Consider the following 15,374-nt stretch of genomic DNA (forward strand, 5'->3'; position numbering starts at 1 on the left):
GACTGCTTCTGCTTTCCCTGTCTGCACATCGAGAGCCTACATGGCTTGAAAAACTGCTCCACAACAAAGTATTTTCCTTCATTCCTTTCAATGCAAATCCAGTTTTAAATCATTTTACATTCAAGGTTCAAATTCTGTGGTCACCAGAGAAGGGGCATCAAGGTAAATCTGCAGATAATTTGGGTAGGGGCCCATATTAAAGGTGTGTGGCTTCTAAAACCTAATTAGAGGTGTAGTTTGTTGCAGGCAAAAGTTATTGATACACAAGGAAGGTTTTATTCAGAGACATCTGTAGGTTGGCAGCTGTGCCAGCCATGTCTGTTCTTCTAAGTAACGGAAGCCACACAGCCGGGAATAGCAACGTTTTAGTGACAAGTGTTGAGAATATTGGTTGAATTGCACTATGAAAATATTTTCATTATTTTTATTATTACTGTTCTGCAAGCGGATTTGAGATGTGCCTGCCTATGTCTGCATGCGCGAGCAGATGAGCCGGAGAGGGAGGGCTGTTGTTATTTTTTTTTTTTTTTCCCAATCACACCTCCTTAGCATTTTGTACATATCAGCATTCTAGCCAAGCGATTTGCTAATTGCACTGGAAGACCCACTTTAAATTCAGGAATACTGAAACTTTGAAACTGTAACATTTTGACTGGCGAGAATGACCAGTCTTCTTTTCTCTTTCACAGTGAGCTAGTTGAAGGAAGCTGGCATTGTCGCAGAGTGAAAGCTCTGCAGAAGTGCCGCAGGTTTTTCATATGGAAATGTGAAATAATGGGGTGATTAAATAGAGCTGTATATTAAAGTACATCTGACATTAGAATTAGCATAATGTGCTCTAGCCCTAGGCTGAGTACTTTATTTGCCATCTGCGTCGGACCAAAATCCCCTGGGGAAGCGCTAAAATATTCTGAATAAACTCAGCCCGAGTTCTTATTGAGAGTAAAATACCATTTGTGGCACGTCGTATTGATTCGTCTTAATTGCGGTGCAGAAAAGAACATTCAGTTGCTGATGACTTTTGTACTCTGTGACAAGTCGGCTGGAGTTATTCTAACACTGCAGTTGGTTAACCTGAACAGACTGTCGTGCTCAGAGAAGGAGAAAACTTTATCTTCAGTAGCATAAACTATGGCATCGTCTCCCAGCTTTACTGCTTTCTATCTTGACGGAGAGTCCTTTTTTATTTTATTTTATTTTTTAAATTTATTTTTAATTATTATTATTATTATTATTCCCTGAAAACAGTAGCCAATGAACAAACTGGAGGGAAAATGGGGCTTCATTGAATCAGTCCGAGAAAATTCACATTCTTACCTAGTTATTCTCTGCAGTCTCCCTCCCTACACTTCCACCCCCATATCATTTTTTAAAAAAATCCAGGAACATCTGACCAGCTTTCATCTAAGGGAGTGAAAATCAGTGGAACTTGTCCTTGAGGATCCATCTCCGGAACCATTAGTTCAAGAGATTTATTATGTATATTCTGTAAAAAGCTGTGGCTTCTCCTGTGCATAAGCCCGCAGTCTTAGTTGGCTGTAATGGTTTGATTTTTGTCAACTCTCCGCTCAAATAGGTTGCTGAATACCTTTGAAAAAGTGCTTATAACATGCATAAAAGATAAATATTTCATCTGAAGGAAAATACTTTGATGCTCCATGCAATTCTGTAACATTCATAAGGTCCAGTTTTTACCCTATAATTGCCTATCATTATACACAATTTACATATTCAAACATTCTCTACAAACCTTAGTCTAGCATGTTTTTATTACAAATTCAGATCAAGGGAATAACCTTTAACTTCAGAGACAAATGAGACAAATTTACAAGTGCATGTCTGCTGTTTTCTTGTGTTTTATAAATCCCTGCAGACCTGAACACTTTTGCTATAACGCTACTCAGAACAATATACATATATTACTACTTGTTTGTAGTGCTTCGGTAATGAGTCCCCTTTGTATTAGATAACCTATATAATTCAGCATCTAGGCCCTCCATAACGTCAATTATCTCCTCATAGCTAAATGTACATTCCATTAAAAAAAGATTTACAGCCTTTACAATGCTTCTTTGGCTTGAATGTGGAGATTTTGTGGATTTAAAGAAGCAGAGATGGGAGTTAGCATTTGTTAAAGAAGCAATGAATTAAAACCAAAATGCTATTTCATTTACTAAGTATGAATAGGCACCTAATGCCCTTAAGAAATAGTTGTAGTAAAACAGACAGAAGTACTCCTGGGGAAAACAAACAAACAAACAAACAAACAACAACCCAGGAAAAATTGTTTTCACCCTTTGGCTTTTTTTATTTTCTGTAATTTACTCATTGTTTTTTCATTATATGGTGTGGACAATTTCCTTCATGTACCCTCTGTTTAGTTCCCATTCAGATTACTGAGAATTCTTGATTGTAAGATGAGAAAATGGCACCTTAGAAAAGTCTGTGGGGAAAAAAAAAAAAGAAAAAAAGAAAAAAAGAAAAAAAGAAAAAAAGAAAAAAAGAAAAAAAGAAAAAAAGAAAAAAATCCCTGCACTTGCCAGTTTTCAAACAAAACTGCTTACAGGAAACCGATTTAAAGGGAAGCTGCTGGCATATTTCATATGTTGCAGAAAAGACTGACATTATTTCAAATGCATTTGAATACCTTATGCAAAGAAAAGGCCTAAAAGTGTCCTTGAGCAGTACAAGGGTTTTTCATGAGTGCTGTAAATGGGATCCTATATATTAAACCACCAGCCACGGGTAGTCCTATGGTCGTTTAATCTCACGAGTGGGTACAGTGCCCCTCTGTATCACCTTCCATGTCTTAGCTTTTAGCTTTCACTATTTTATGCAGCAGGTTTGTAAAGCATCTGTTCAGTCTGCTAGTTGATGTCTTAGGTTAAAAGAAACCATCTAAAAGACACAAAGCTGTTTAGATGCTAAAGGTGGAGTCAGTTGAAACTGTTGTATCACAAAGGGCTAATTTAAAAGTTAACTCATTCACTATTGATCTTTTAATATTGATTTTCCTGTTTGCGCCTTACTTTTCACACTTCTCCCTTCCTCTACTTTATAGATTGCCTTTGCATTTTAGATTTAACACCAATTAGGAGAAGGTGTTCGGAGATGACAAACATGTTTTTTATCTTCCATTTAAATAGTGCTTCTGGGTAAAAGTCCCTGTGTCAGAAGTTCCAACTTCTGCAATGCATTTTTCTTTCCTTTTCTCTAAGTAAAAGCATTTCTTGTACTTCTGCAGGCTGAACATTTACTTCCAGTAAGCCAGAAACTCTTTTAAGGAATGAGAAATTGGACATCCAGAAGGAAGTTGCCCAAAATGCCAACTGACATTTTATACCTAAAAATATAATATTACCATTTTGTAATGCACTAGAAATTAAACTGAGCTGTGCATTTGGTTCATTTATGTGAATCTGGCAGTACAGATCTGAGGTATGATTAAGTCTCACAGAAAATGGGACCATTGAACACAAGCTGCTTCAGCCAAAGGTCGCCCATGTCCATTAAGAAGCAGGAAGCATCTGTTTGTGTTATGCATGGCTGTAGTCTGCCGGCAGCCTCCTCCTTTTTTGTAAGTATAAATGCCAGAGAGGACATATAATATGCTTCTGGGGAAAGTTCAATGAAAAAAAACCAAATTAATTGCAACTTGGTATATTCATGTAAGTCTAGTTAAAATCCTTGTTGGTGACAACCTGGTATAGTTTATCTGGAAAAATGTGAAAAAGTCTGCATTGGTGATGATCACAGCTACTTTGAATTCATAGTAGGGTAATTCAAATCAGAGTTTGGTGAGATGTATCAGCTTGATATCTCTAAAAGTTTCAAGGATTCACGCTCCTTGTTCTGAAAAGTTGCCTGTAGATAACATGACAGTCTGACTTCTCAGCTCTGTGATTGGTAATTAATCCACTTGGTTTTGCCCTCATTTAATAAAATAGTTAATTTGAAAAAAATAGATATTTATTATTACAAGAGTGATAAAGAGATTATTTGTACTTCTGCCTAATAGGGAAAAAAACCACTGCGGAAATGGCTTCAGAATATAAAATAGTTTCCCAAAAGTGGGGCAGCACTTAATCCATGAACTGGAGAACTGTTTGCTTTAGCACAGGAAGAATTAATGGTACATTGCTAATAGTAGTGTAATATTAATATTTTTAATATTTGTGTCAACCAGTACTACTGTAGATATTTTCCAAAAGGTAGAAAATGCTCTCAAGAATATTCACATCACTAATCAAAATCAGTGCAGGGGTTTATAGGGCCTTGTGGGGTGTGTAGGTTCTCTTGGCATAAAACTTCTCTTCTTGCATAATCTCTGTTGAGAACTTGCAGCCTCACTAGTCAAGGTAGAAAGAGGATGGGGATAGCTGTAAAACATACAGGCAGTGTGTGGGAGAAGAATATTGCATGAAGTCGTGATTTTTCTTCTGTTGAAGATGGCACTGAAGGAGATAGGCTATCAAGAGGCAAGGTAGGAAAAGAGAACAGGGCCTTGTATGGGAGGAAATGAGATTCTATAACTGAGAAGTAACACCTTACGATTACTTGTTTCTTCAGACACCCCTGATTTTCTATCCATCTCTTAAAAACATTTCATTTTTGTTTCCCTGTCACATTCTTTCTTTCACTGACCTCATCCTGAGATTTCCCATTTCCAGATGATGACAGGATCTGTGGCCCTCATGCTTGGGCTTTTACACCTAAACCTTCATCTGCTCTTCTTGACTGAGATGCACTTCAGGTTGGCTGAACTTTACAGGAGACAAGGGCTGTTTATCTGAGTGTAGAATTGGAAGAGCGTGGGTTGTGAGACTGCAGGCGACTTGTTAAGTCATAAAATACCAACTTTAGCTTGCAATTGACGCTAACTTTATGAACTGTTGGTGATAGTCCCCAATGAACTGTTGGTGATAGTCCCCATAATCCTCAGCAGGATGTGCTGCAAGACTCTCCTGAGCCCTTTCTTTAGATGAGGCAGTATAGGGATGGATGAACTATGTTAGCTCTGGAGATAGATAGAGGAGTTGTGCTTGTTTTTCATATTTAGTTCTTGCTGCCATCAAAACAGAATTAATATGAAGAGAGGTGTAAAAAGATATGGGACCTTCGTGTTTGTTGTTTAACAACAAACTGGCATTGTACTGGCAGTGGTGATTCACACCCAGAATGGGGCCCTACTTTACATTTCTGTCTTTTTTATTGAGACTGCCAGTCCTTCTGAAGTGGAGGTAACAACACTTCCAAACAGCTCAATGAATGCAGGTAGACAGGGTAAAACTCTCAATACTGTGTGTGCTCAGATAATGTTTATTCTATTATAAACACAGGTGAGTTAAAGTTCTTGCTAACTTGGAAAATTTAAAGTTATAATATGGCTTATAAAACCCCTTCAGCATAAATGCCTGCATTAGAGATATTTTTGCAGACCCAATCAAGCACCAAGCATGAACTGATGCAGGTCACATAGCAGATCCATACTGCAGACACCTGAAAAGCATTTGGCCCTTGTCTGAGTGGTCTGTCAAACCACTTATAATGATATATTTTTTTCACCATGCAACACTAAATCTTTCTAGTATTTAATGCCCTTCTCTTTAATGTCAGCTGGTCTTATGAGGAGACTTGTTAAAATTGTGTTCTCAATTGTGGCATTTTAATTTAATAATAATTCAATTAAAGGGGTGTTTTTTATGGAGCATCCACGCTACCTTTTTTGGTATTATTAGAGTAATCATCATAATAACAAGTAATAATTATTTAAATGTTCATTAAAAATCAAGTGGTGGAGAGTAATATTGGAGGAAAGATTGTATGAACCCTATACATGTCTATTTTGAGTGCTACAATAAAAGGTGTCCTTTCTGTAAAAGCTCGCAAGTTTCTACTTTTCCTGAACTTCTAAAGGTGCAGTAAACCAGCTTTAAAATTCCTTAACATTTTTATTGCTGCTGTTGTAACTTTGTAAAATGGAACCAGAAACATTATCTGGAAAGTACTGCTAGAGGTAAAGAATGGCAGTGGTTATATGGACCTGACTGCAGGTCTTCACCACAGTCCTGGCAGGGGTTATGGGTGGGTGATTAAAATTAGGGGGAGTTCATTCCCTCTTACGGCTAATGGAGTTATTCAGGCGTGCTGAGGGGAGGATTCATAAGGCACTGGATGTCACTGTAGCTCAGCAGAAAATAATGTTCTTATCTCACACTGTTCAACAGTTCTTATCTCACACTGATTATTGTTTGATGGTATCCAGAATAACTGAGGATATTTTGAGGGAAATTTTTATCACTGGGGTAAAGGTGCACAGCACTCAGGATATGTAGAAAGTTATGTACCAACTGGGCAAGGAAGATCTGCATATCACTAAATGATGCGAGTCAGACTGCAGGGAGCAGATCAATCAGGGATTCAGGCTGGCTGGTGCAGTGGGGTAGATGCCTGCAAACCCAGCCTAGTCTTAATATGACCTGTATTTTCTCACTGTCCCCTGTAAGGGAACAATTCGGGAGGCAGGGTCTGAATTCAGCTTTGTATAAAGCTGTTCATGAAAAATAAGAAGGTTCATTATTGCTTTGACATTTTGAATGGAACATAATCTGTCATGCACTAATTGAGGGAACACATTTTAATATTTCTAGAAAAGACCATCTTTTGTCATAATATGCAGAAAAGGAAGAGTGTTCAATAAGTTCGTAGTTTATAATTACCTGCTTTAGGAGAAGATACTAGAGAGATTTTTAATCTCCCAGGTAAAAATGCAGCAAGATTTAATGGTTGGGAGTTGAACTCAGAAATTCAAATTGGAAAGAGGACAGTTTTTTTTCATAGTGGAAATAGTCAGCATGGCCACAGATTAGTCCAATACAAAGCAAATTGTCCTTCAACATTTCCAAATCAAATTGGTAGAAGGGGTTGTAAAAGACACAAAGTGCCAATCCTTGGGCTGGATGATAACTGTGAGGTGCAGACTAACTTGTTTCCTGTGTTTTGCATGCACATCTGGGTAGGACAATATATTAAGATCTTAAATTGCAGGAAGAGAGATTTAGATTAGGCACTTGGGGAATCTTAATGATGGTAAAGGAGAGAAGGAATGAGGTAGACTTTAAAAAGATTGTAGACTCTCCATTTGGTGGCCTTTGAGGCAGGATATGGGAGCAGCTGGCATAGATATGAATAGATTCATAGATATGGACATGTAGTAACAGAACAAAGAGGGAACTAAAAGAGAGTAGGTTTAGAGCAGATATTAGGAAAAGATTCTTTATTATGAGGTTGGCAAGGCACACGAACAGGTTACCCAGAGAAGTTAGAAATGTCCCATCCCTGGAAGTGTTCAAGGCTAGGCTGGATGGAAGTCTGAGCAACCTAGTCTAGCGAAAGGTGCTCCTACTCATGACAGGAGAGCTGGAACTGGATGAACTTTGAGGTCCTTTCCAACCCAAACCATTCCATGCCTCTATTATCCTTTGGGTCAGGAACTGGATGAGGTCAAACCTTAGGGTTTATCCTAATCCTCTCATTCTTTTAAATTGACAATCCCTCCTAGCCTTTATATAGTGTTCTGAATACCTGAAACACCATTTCAGTAGGTCTTAGTAGTATTCAGCTCTACAAACCTCTATCATAGCTGAACTGGCAGTATTTATTTGACTTTGCTGCAGCCTCGAAGCCACAATTGATTACTCGGGAGCTGTGACCTGGATGTCTCATTTCTGTACATACATCATATATACCAACTACTGTAAAAAATAAAGAATTGCACTTCAGCTCCCAGCCCCAAAATTCTTGTCTAGTTACAGACTTTAGGATTGAAACCATGTGCAATTCATCAAATGGTATTAATGAAGTCTTGGCTTGTGTTTGACTCTAAGCACATGAATAATTTCATCACTATCCAACAGAGCACTTCAGCCTATGCTTAAGTTTCACTGATGTTGATTACTCACATGCTCAAAGTCAAGCACATGCTAAAGTGATAAAGACTGCATATGGCAAAGACTATATAGCTAGTTGTCATAAAGTGGGTATTTAGACAGACTTCAGTGCAGGTGGCAAGGGATTAAGATAGCCTTATATCAAAAGTAGCCTTATAAAAAAGACTATTATAGTGTAGGTGCGTTATTAAATACAAGGATAATTCTAGACCAGTACATGGCTGTTTCTGGGCATGTTTAAAATATTTAGCAAGTTTTTGAGCACAAAAATGTTTGGAGTGGATCTTCAAAGACTTTTTGACATTGTTCTCTTCTTAAAAGTGAGCATCTACACTGCTCAGGGCAACTTTTAGGCAAGATAACCACGAAGTGATAATATGGTAATTAACTTTTTTTTTTTTTTTTTTTAAACTGGTAGTCTGGGGAGAGTCTTTGAGGGTTGTGAAAAGATATAGATATAGATATAGATATAGATATAGATATAGATATAGATATAGATATAGATATAGATATGCACATATGAACATTCATGAATCAGTCAAAGATTGGTAGCCAGGTAGGCTACAGTCAATTTTGCTATTGTGTTGAGGCCTCCTGAAGAGGAGTGTTGAGTAACATAAAAGCTAAACGAAACAAACAAGGGAGAGAAGACCTATAACTGCTAGCTTATAAATCCTAGATCACTAGTAGCACTAATTTTGTTTTTCTGAAAGAAAACTAAAAAAGTAGGGACTTACTTTCCTCTCTTAAATTTCATGGAGGTGAAGTTTTGGAGAACAAAACAAAACAGAACAAAATCTTAGTCACATGTAACATGTAATAGCAAGCATCCAGCCAGCTGCCATTTTGAGGGTAATTTTTTTAATCAGCCATTTCAGTTTTAGGTTGGCCTTGATCCTCAGCCTGCTCAGGAATTTTTCTTCTTACATGTGTGCCTTTTCTGAAGTAAACATGTTGCTGCTCTTGTCGCCTAATACACAGCTGTTTTCTTCCTCCTGTCAGTTCTTGAGCTAAGCAAAGAGAATGCATGCATATACACAGACACTCAGTCACTTTATTTTTTTAAAGAAAAAAAACCCCGCAACAAAAAAGAATGCATGCTGTGACTTTAAAAATGAAGGAATTGAACAGCTGTGGGTAATAAATTGATTAATTAGAGTGGATAAAGTGAAGGTGAAGGGTGCAGAGAACTCTTTAATTTGAAGATATATGACCTTGTAAGATGCTGCACTTCATTTGCTATTAGATCACACTTTGTGAGGGGCTTTATTAAAATCTGTTCTAGGGTGAGCTGAGGTAAAACATATTGTTTAAAAAAGCTTTTGACAGAGTATGTTATATACTTTAGTCTGCTTCAGTGATTTCTGTCACTTTTTATACTGCACATGTTGCTGTGCAAGAAAAGTTAAAGGTCTAGACATTTTCATCATATTTCTGTAAGAAACAGAAATTTAAATATTTGAAGTAGTAATGGGAGCATTTACTGTTGCTTTGGCTGCAAAGCTAACATAAAACCTCTTAACTGCCTCAGTGCTTAGTAGATTTTTAAGGGATAATGTATCAGTTCCTTTCCATGTTTGTATGCGGCTTTCATTAATGTCAGTAGCAGTTACAGGCACTTTTTTCCAAGCCGAGGGCAGTTCCCAAACTTGTGTTTCTCTCCAATAGTGATTGTCAGAAATTAATCAAAGCAACTGTGTCTAGCCCATAGAGACACAGAATGGGGGGCCAGGGCATGGGGGCCACGCCAGCTAGGCAGAAATGCTCACTGTATTGTGTACATTTTTTATGGGCTGTGAAGAGACAGCTTCACTGAAATCAGGGTTCAAAGCTGCTATCCAAAGCAGCAATAGCCCTACTAAATCAATAAGTGCATGAAGAGTTGCACCATATTTATCACCTACCTTTGTAAATTAGTCTCAATCTGATCCATAGTTTTTCCTTTATGCTGTCATGGATGTATATTGGTTGATAAGATTAAATAAACTGACAGGCTGATAGGTGGGCAGATAAACTTCTAGCCTCCTTGTCTAAGATTTTGTAGGTTTTGTTAGCAGCAATTCTTCCTGCAACGGCCAGAAGAGGGGAATTCAATCAGCTTCTCTTGATGCGCCCAAGTTTAATTTTTTTTTTTTTTTTTTTTTTTTTTTTTTTTTTTTTCGGTCTGCTATGAGTCATTCCTCTTCACAGGGTAGTTTCGATAATGTGATTCTGTTAACTCTATAAACTCTTTCATTTTCAAGCTCATTCAACAGGCTTTTGGGAATGGTAGCCCCCCATCTAGAAAGGGTCTGTTAGTTCAGCTTTGGATTTGAGCTCCTGTGGAGGGGCTGAATCAGGCATTGCTTGGGTCCTTGTTCCATCGTGGGTCAGGCAGGAAGCTTGGTTCAAGTATTGAACATTCAGGAAGTTTAACGCCTTTAGATTCAGTGGGGCCATTGCTAGACAAAACGTGTGCTCTTATAAACAAACAAGCAAGTAAGGAATTAATTTTAGATTGTCTAAAATGGGCAGGATTTTTTCAGGAAACCTCCCACTCATTTAAAAACAAACAACAAAACAAATCCTGGATCATGCTTTTTAAGCTGACACATATTTATGAATTTATCAAAGCCTTGCAGAGACATTGAAAAAAGGAGGGGGGACAAGGAGGGAAGTGCTTTTTGCAGATACCACCACACAGTTTATATTGTGCCCAGGACCGGAATTTTCTAGCTAGCAAAATTATGACTGTGATTCAGACTTGTCCATGCCTGTCTTTTATGTAAAGCTGAATCAAGGTTAAAGGAATGCTTTCCACCTTTATACAGTTGTTCCAAGAGGCTAGAAAAGCAAACAGAACAGTGTTTTTGGCTCTGGTGAGCATTTCTGCATTGGAGGGCAGGCTCAGGCTCAGAAATTCTTGGGACCCAGTTCAAGCATGGCCCGACATTTGTTACTGTTAATTGCAACTGTGCTGTCGGCTTTGATTACCGGATGTTTCATTTGAGTGGCTTCTTGGTGTTTTGGCAAAAAGAACGTCAAAGTGGTTTATGCAAGAGTATGTTTTCCAAGCTCCTGTTGACTTGAATAGGATTTTTGTGTAAATAGCTACGTGGTATTTTAAAAATGGAAGTGCTGGCATGACTTAAGCATGTATAAATTAAATTCAGCAAGATCTCAGGGGACTGCTGCATGAAATATATAAAACAAGAGAGTGAAAATGACAGTGAAGGTCCTAACAGGTGCCTTGTAAAACCTACCACACTGCATTTTTCTTGGTTTTTGTCCGTAGTCATAAATCCCTTGAAACAAATTCCTTTTTGTGGAATAAACACATGAAAGGATTTGGATCCTTACATATCATAAAAGAAGGTTTTATTTGCAAATTAGAGGATGTAAATGTATATAGCACAAATGCGTATGTGTGATATTTGTCATACATGTTAAGTGAATAAGTGCAGTGAGTAAATGTGCTGTTCAACAATTTATATCAGTCAATACATTGCAATTAAATCCTTCTTTCAGAAATGCCAAGGAGGAAATGCGTTAGCAAAATAAAGTGAATGCCAACTGTATTTAAATGTTCTCTGCTGTATTATTTTTTAAGTGTTCTTTCTGTTTTTTCTTTTATAGGTAAAGATGAGCCTTCAAGCTATATTTGCACAACATGCAAGCAGCCTTTTAATAGCGCTTGGTTCTTGCTTCAGCATGCCCAGAACACACATGGATTCCGCATCTACCTGGAAACAAGCCCTTCAAACAGTTCCCTTACTCCACGCATCACCATCCCTCCTCCTCTGGGACCGGAGACTGTTGCACAGTCCCCGCTGATGAATTTTCTTGGAGACAACAACCCTTTCAACCTTTTGCGCATGACAGGACCCATCTTGCGTGAACACCCTGGCTTTGGTGAGGGTCGGCTCCCAAACACGCCTCCGCTGTTCAGCCCACCGCCTCGTCATCATCTGGATCCACATCGCCTTAGTGCCGAAGAAATGGGGTTAGTTGCCCAGCATCCCAGTGCCTTTGACAGAGTTATGCGTTTAAACCCCATGGCAATTGAGTCCCCAGCGATGGATTTCTCCAGAAGGCTTCGAGAGCTGGCAGGAAACAGTTCCACCCCTCCGCCAGTCTCACCCAGTCGCACCAACCCTATGCATCGTCTGTTGAATCCCTTTCAGCCAAGTCCTAAATCACCTTTTTTGAGCACCCCACCACTGCCCCCCATGCCCCCCAGCAGCACTACGCCTCCCCAGCCTCAGGCCAAGAGCAAGTCCTGTGAATTTTGTGGGAAAACATTCAAGTTCCAGAGTAACCTTATCGTGCACCGGCGCAGTCACACAGGAGAAAAGCCCTACAAGTGTCAGCTCTGTGACCATGCTTGCTCCCAGGCCAGCAAGCTAAAACGCCACATGAAAACGCATATGCATAAAGCTGGCTCCATGACGGGCAGGTCAGATGATGGGCTGTCCACCACTAGTTCCCCCGAGCCAGGCACAAGTGAGCTCACTGGAGAGGGACTGAAATCCAGTGAGGCAGATTTCAGGAATGAGAGCGATCCTTCCCTGGGCCATGACAACGAAGAAGAGGAAGAGGAGGAGGAGGAGGAAGAGGAGCTTGAAAATGAGAGCCGGCCAGAGTCGAGCTTTAGTATGGACTCAGAGCTTAGTCGTAACCGAGAAAATGGCTCCAAGTCGCTGCCGGATGAGAAGTCCCTCGTCCTGGGAAAAGTCATTGAGAATGTAAGTCTAGGTGCCATTCAGCAATATAACGACATGTTAGCTGAGAAACAGAAGAGGAGTAGCTTCATGAAAAGGTCCTCTGACCAGCGAGACTTGTGTCCTCGAGACCTCTGTCAGAGAGATCCGGGCGATGAAGACTCAGTGGTAGGAGAGCTGGACCGCACTGAGGAAGGTACGGTCAATGGAAGAAACTTTGGCCCGGGTGAACCCTTCCCAAACTTGTTTCCCCGCAAGCCAACACCTATCACAAGCCCCAGTTTAAACAATTCCTCTAAAAGAATAAAGGTAGAGAAAGATTTGGACTTGCCACCAGCAACGATAATACCTTCTGAAAATGTTTACTCCCAGTGGCTGGTAGGGTATGCAGCATCGCGGCACTTCATGAAGGATCCGTTCCTCGGATTCACAGACTCCCGACAATCCCCCTTTGCGACCTCTTCCGAGCACTCATCGGAGAACGGGAGCCTGCGTTTCTCCACTCCGCCGGGGGACATGCTGGACGGGGGGCTCTCAGGGCGCAGCGGCACGGCGAGCGGAGGCAGCACCCCCCACATCAGTGGACCCGGCCCCGGGCGACCCAGTTCGAAGGAGGGACGCAGGAGCGATACATGTGAGTACTGTGGCAAGGTCTTTAAGAACTGCAGCAATTTGACGGTACACCGTCGGAGCCACACTGGAGAGCGGCCTTACAAATGCGAGCTCTGCAACTATGCATGTGCCCAGAGCAGTAAGCTGACGCGCCATATGAAAACGCATGGCCAGATAGGGAAGGAGGTCTACCGCTGCGACATTTGCCAGATGCCCTTCAGTGTTTACAGCACCCTGGAGAAACACATGAAAAAGTGGCATGGAGAACATTTGCTGACAAATGACGTCAAAATTGAGCAGGCAGAAAGAAGCTAAGGCCCCCCATCCCCCCTCCCCGCCCCCCCCCCGCCCCCGCCTCCATTAGGTAAAATTTCAGGGGTCTAGGTAACATTTTATTTGTACAGTTTAACTATTGCCAACTGAGAAAAGATGACCTAACTTGCCTCCGTAAACATAACTTAGCATAACTATGGTAAGGTGCCAGACTTTGGCACTTAAATATAACCTGTGTCTACAAAGTTCTATTAAACCCGAGGGTTGATTAAGGCAGTAAAAATTGTGGAGCCTTTTAACTGTGCAATAATTTCTGTATTTATTGGGTTTTTGTAATTTTTTGGCATGTGCAGGTACTTTTTTTTATTCTTTCTGTTGAAATTTCTTTTAAAATTTTGTTGGGTATCCCTTTTTAATTTTACCCAGTCATAGCCTGAGATTACTTGCATTGTAGGAGAGAAACATATCTTTTAAAATTATAATTTTGGGCCGCTGCTTTGTTGAAATTTAAGCTAAGTGAGTGTAATTTCTTGTGAAGAAGCCAGCATTTGAACTGAAATATTTTTTTCTTTTTTCTTTCTTTCTTTCTTTTTTCTTTTTTCTTTTTTTTCTTCTCTTTCCCTTCCTTCCTTCCTTCCTTCCGTCCTTCCTTCCTTCCTTCCTTCCTTCCTTCCTTCCTTCCTTCCTTCCTTCCTTCCTTCCTTCCTTCCTTCCTTCCTTCCTTCCTTCCTTCCTTCCTTCCTTCCTTCCTTCCTTCCTTCCTTCCTTCCTTCCTTCCTTCCTTCCTTCCTTCCTTCCTTCCTTCCTTCCTTCCTTCCTTCCTTCCTTCCTTCCTTCCTTCCTTCCTTCCTTCCTTCCTTCCTTCCTTCCTTCCTTCCTTCCTTCCTTCCTTCCTTCCTTCCTTCCTTTTCTTCCTTTTTTCTTTCCTCTTCTTAAATAACCTTGAAGATTAGGGAAAACAAAATTGTACAGCGGATAACAATCTTTAAAATTAGCACTTTCTTTTGAAATTGGATCAAATACATAGCACTGACAATGTCGCTGAAGATAGAGGCCTTTTTTAGATGGATTTCAGCACTAAACTTATAGCAACAAAAAAGATGTAGATGCAGAAGGCTGCTACGCTCAAAACCCAGAAACATTCTTAACTGTGCATTACTATCAGTACTATACTTTCTTCTTGTTAAAAGCAATGGCAACATAATGATGCGAGTTTGTCACTTTCTGGAATGTTTTTCCCTCCCTCCTCCCTGCCTGTGACTCGTCCCAGAGACAATAAAAGTACATCTTGAGCATTTTAATATTATTTTCATACCTCAGAGGAGCTAAATGCCATCTTTTTTTTTTTTTTTTTTTTTTTAAACCACAAAATCATACATTTGAATTTAAGACATCTACTTTAGTCCATATTTGCTGTCGTTGATTACTAGAAGATAGGAAAGTGTGAATTTCTCAAAGAAAAGCCTCAGCTCATAGGTATTTGGTTTATGAATAGAAATATTAGAACTGTCTTAGATGCTGTACAGTGATGCTTTTATAAAGAAGGGAAAAATAAATCCTGGTTGATTTACCTGTCTTGGCAAGATTCTGCTCCAACTGAAGTCGGTAAGATTTTTTCCAACTTAATTAGGAACAGAATGGTATCGTATTCAGAGAAAAGCATACAAGAGACAAAAATAAAAGCAAAGACAAATGCACCTGCTCTACTTCCAAATTCCAAATTTTTAAAAGCCTTTTTCAACTAATATTAGCAAACAGTAGACAATTATGGTTAGAGATTTTAATTATGTTGACCCGCACTTTAAATCTTTTGTTTGTGGTTAAGAGAAAAATGGCTTCT

The 15,374-nt window shown here is 39.6% G+C and overlaps 1 protein-coding gene across 4 annotated transcripts in view; it reads left to right on the forward strand.

Annotated features, from left to right (window-relative positions):
* Positions 1-13,576, forward strand: part of BCL11B (BCL11 transcription factor B) — a 91,777-nt gene extending 78,201 nt beyond the window's left edge. For all 4 annotated transcript variants that reach the window (XM_040067642.1, XM_040067639.1, XM_040067641.1 and 1 more), the window contains one exon: positions 11,565-13,576. In XM_040067642.1, coding sequence (XP_039923576.1) covers positions 11,565-13,576 — 2,012 coding nt within the window. The remainder of the gene's footprint in view (positions 1-11,564) is intronic.
* Positions 13,577-15,374: the final 1,798 nt, after the last annotated feature.

Source organism: Hirundo rustica, chromosome 6, assembly GCF_015227805.2.
Source record: "Hirundo rustica isolate bHirRus1 chromosome 6, bHirRus1.pri.v3, whole genome shotgun sequence".
Taxonomy (NCBI): domain Eukaryota; kingdom Metazoa; phylum Chordata; class Aves; order Passeriformes; family Hirundinidae; genus Hirundo; species Hirundo rustica.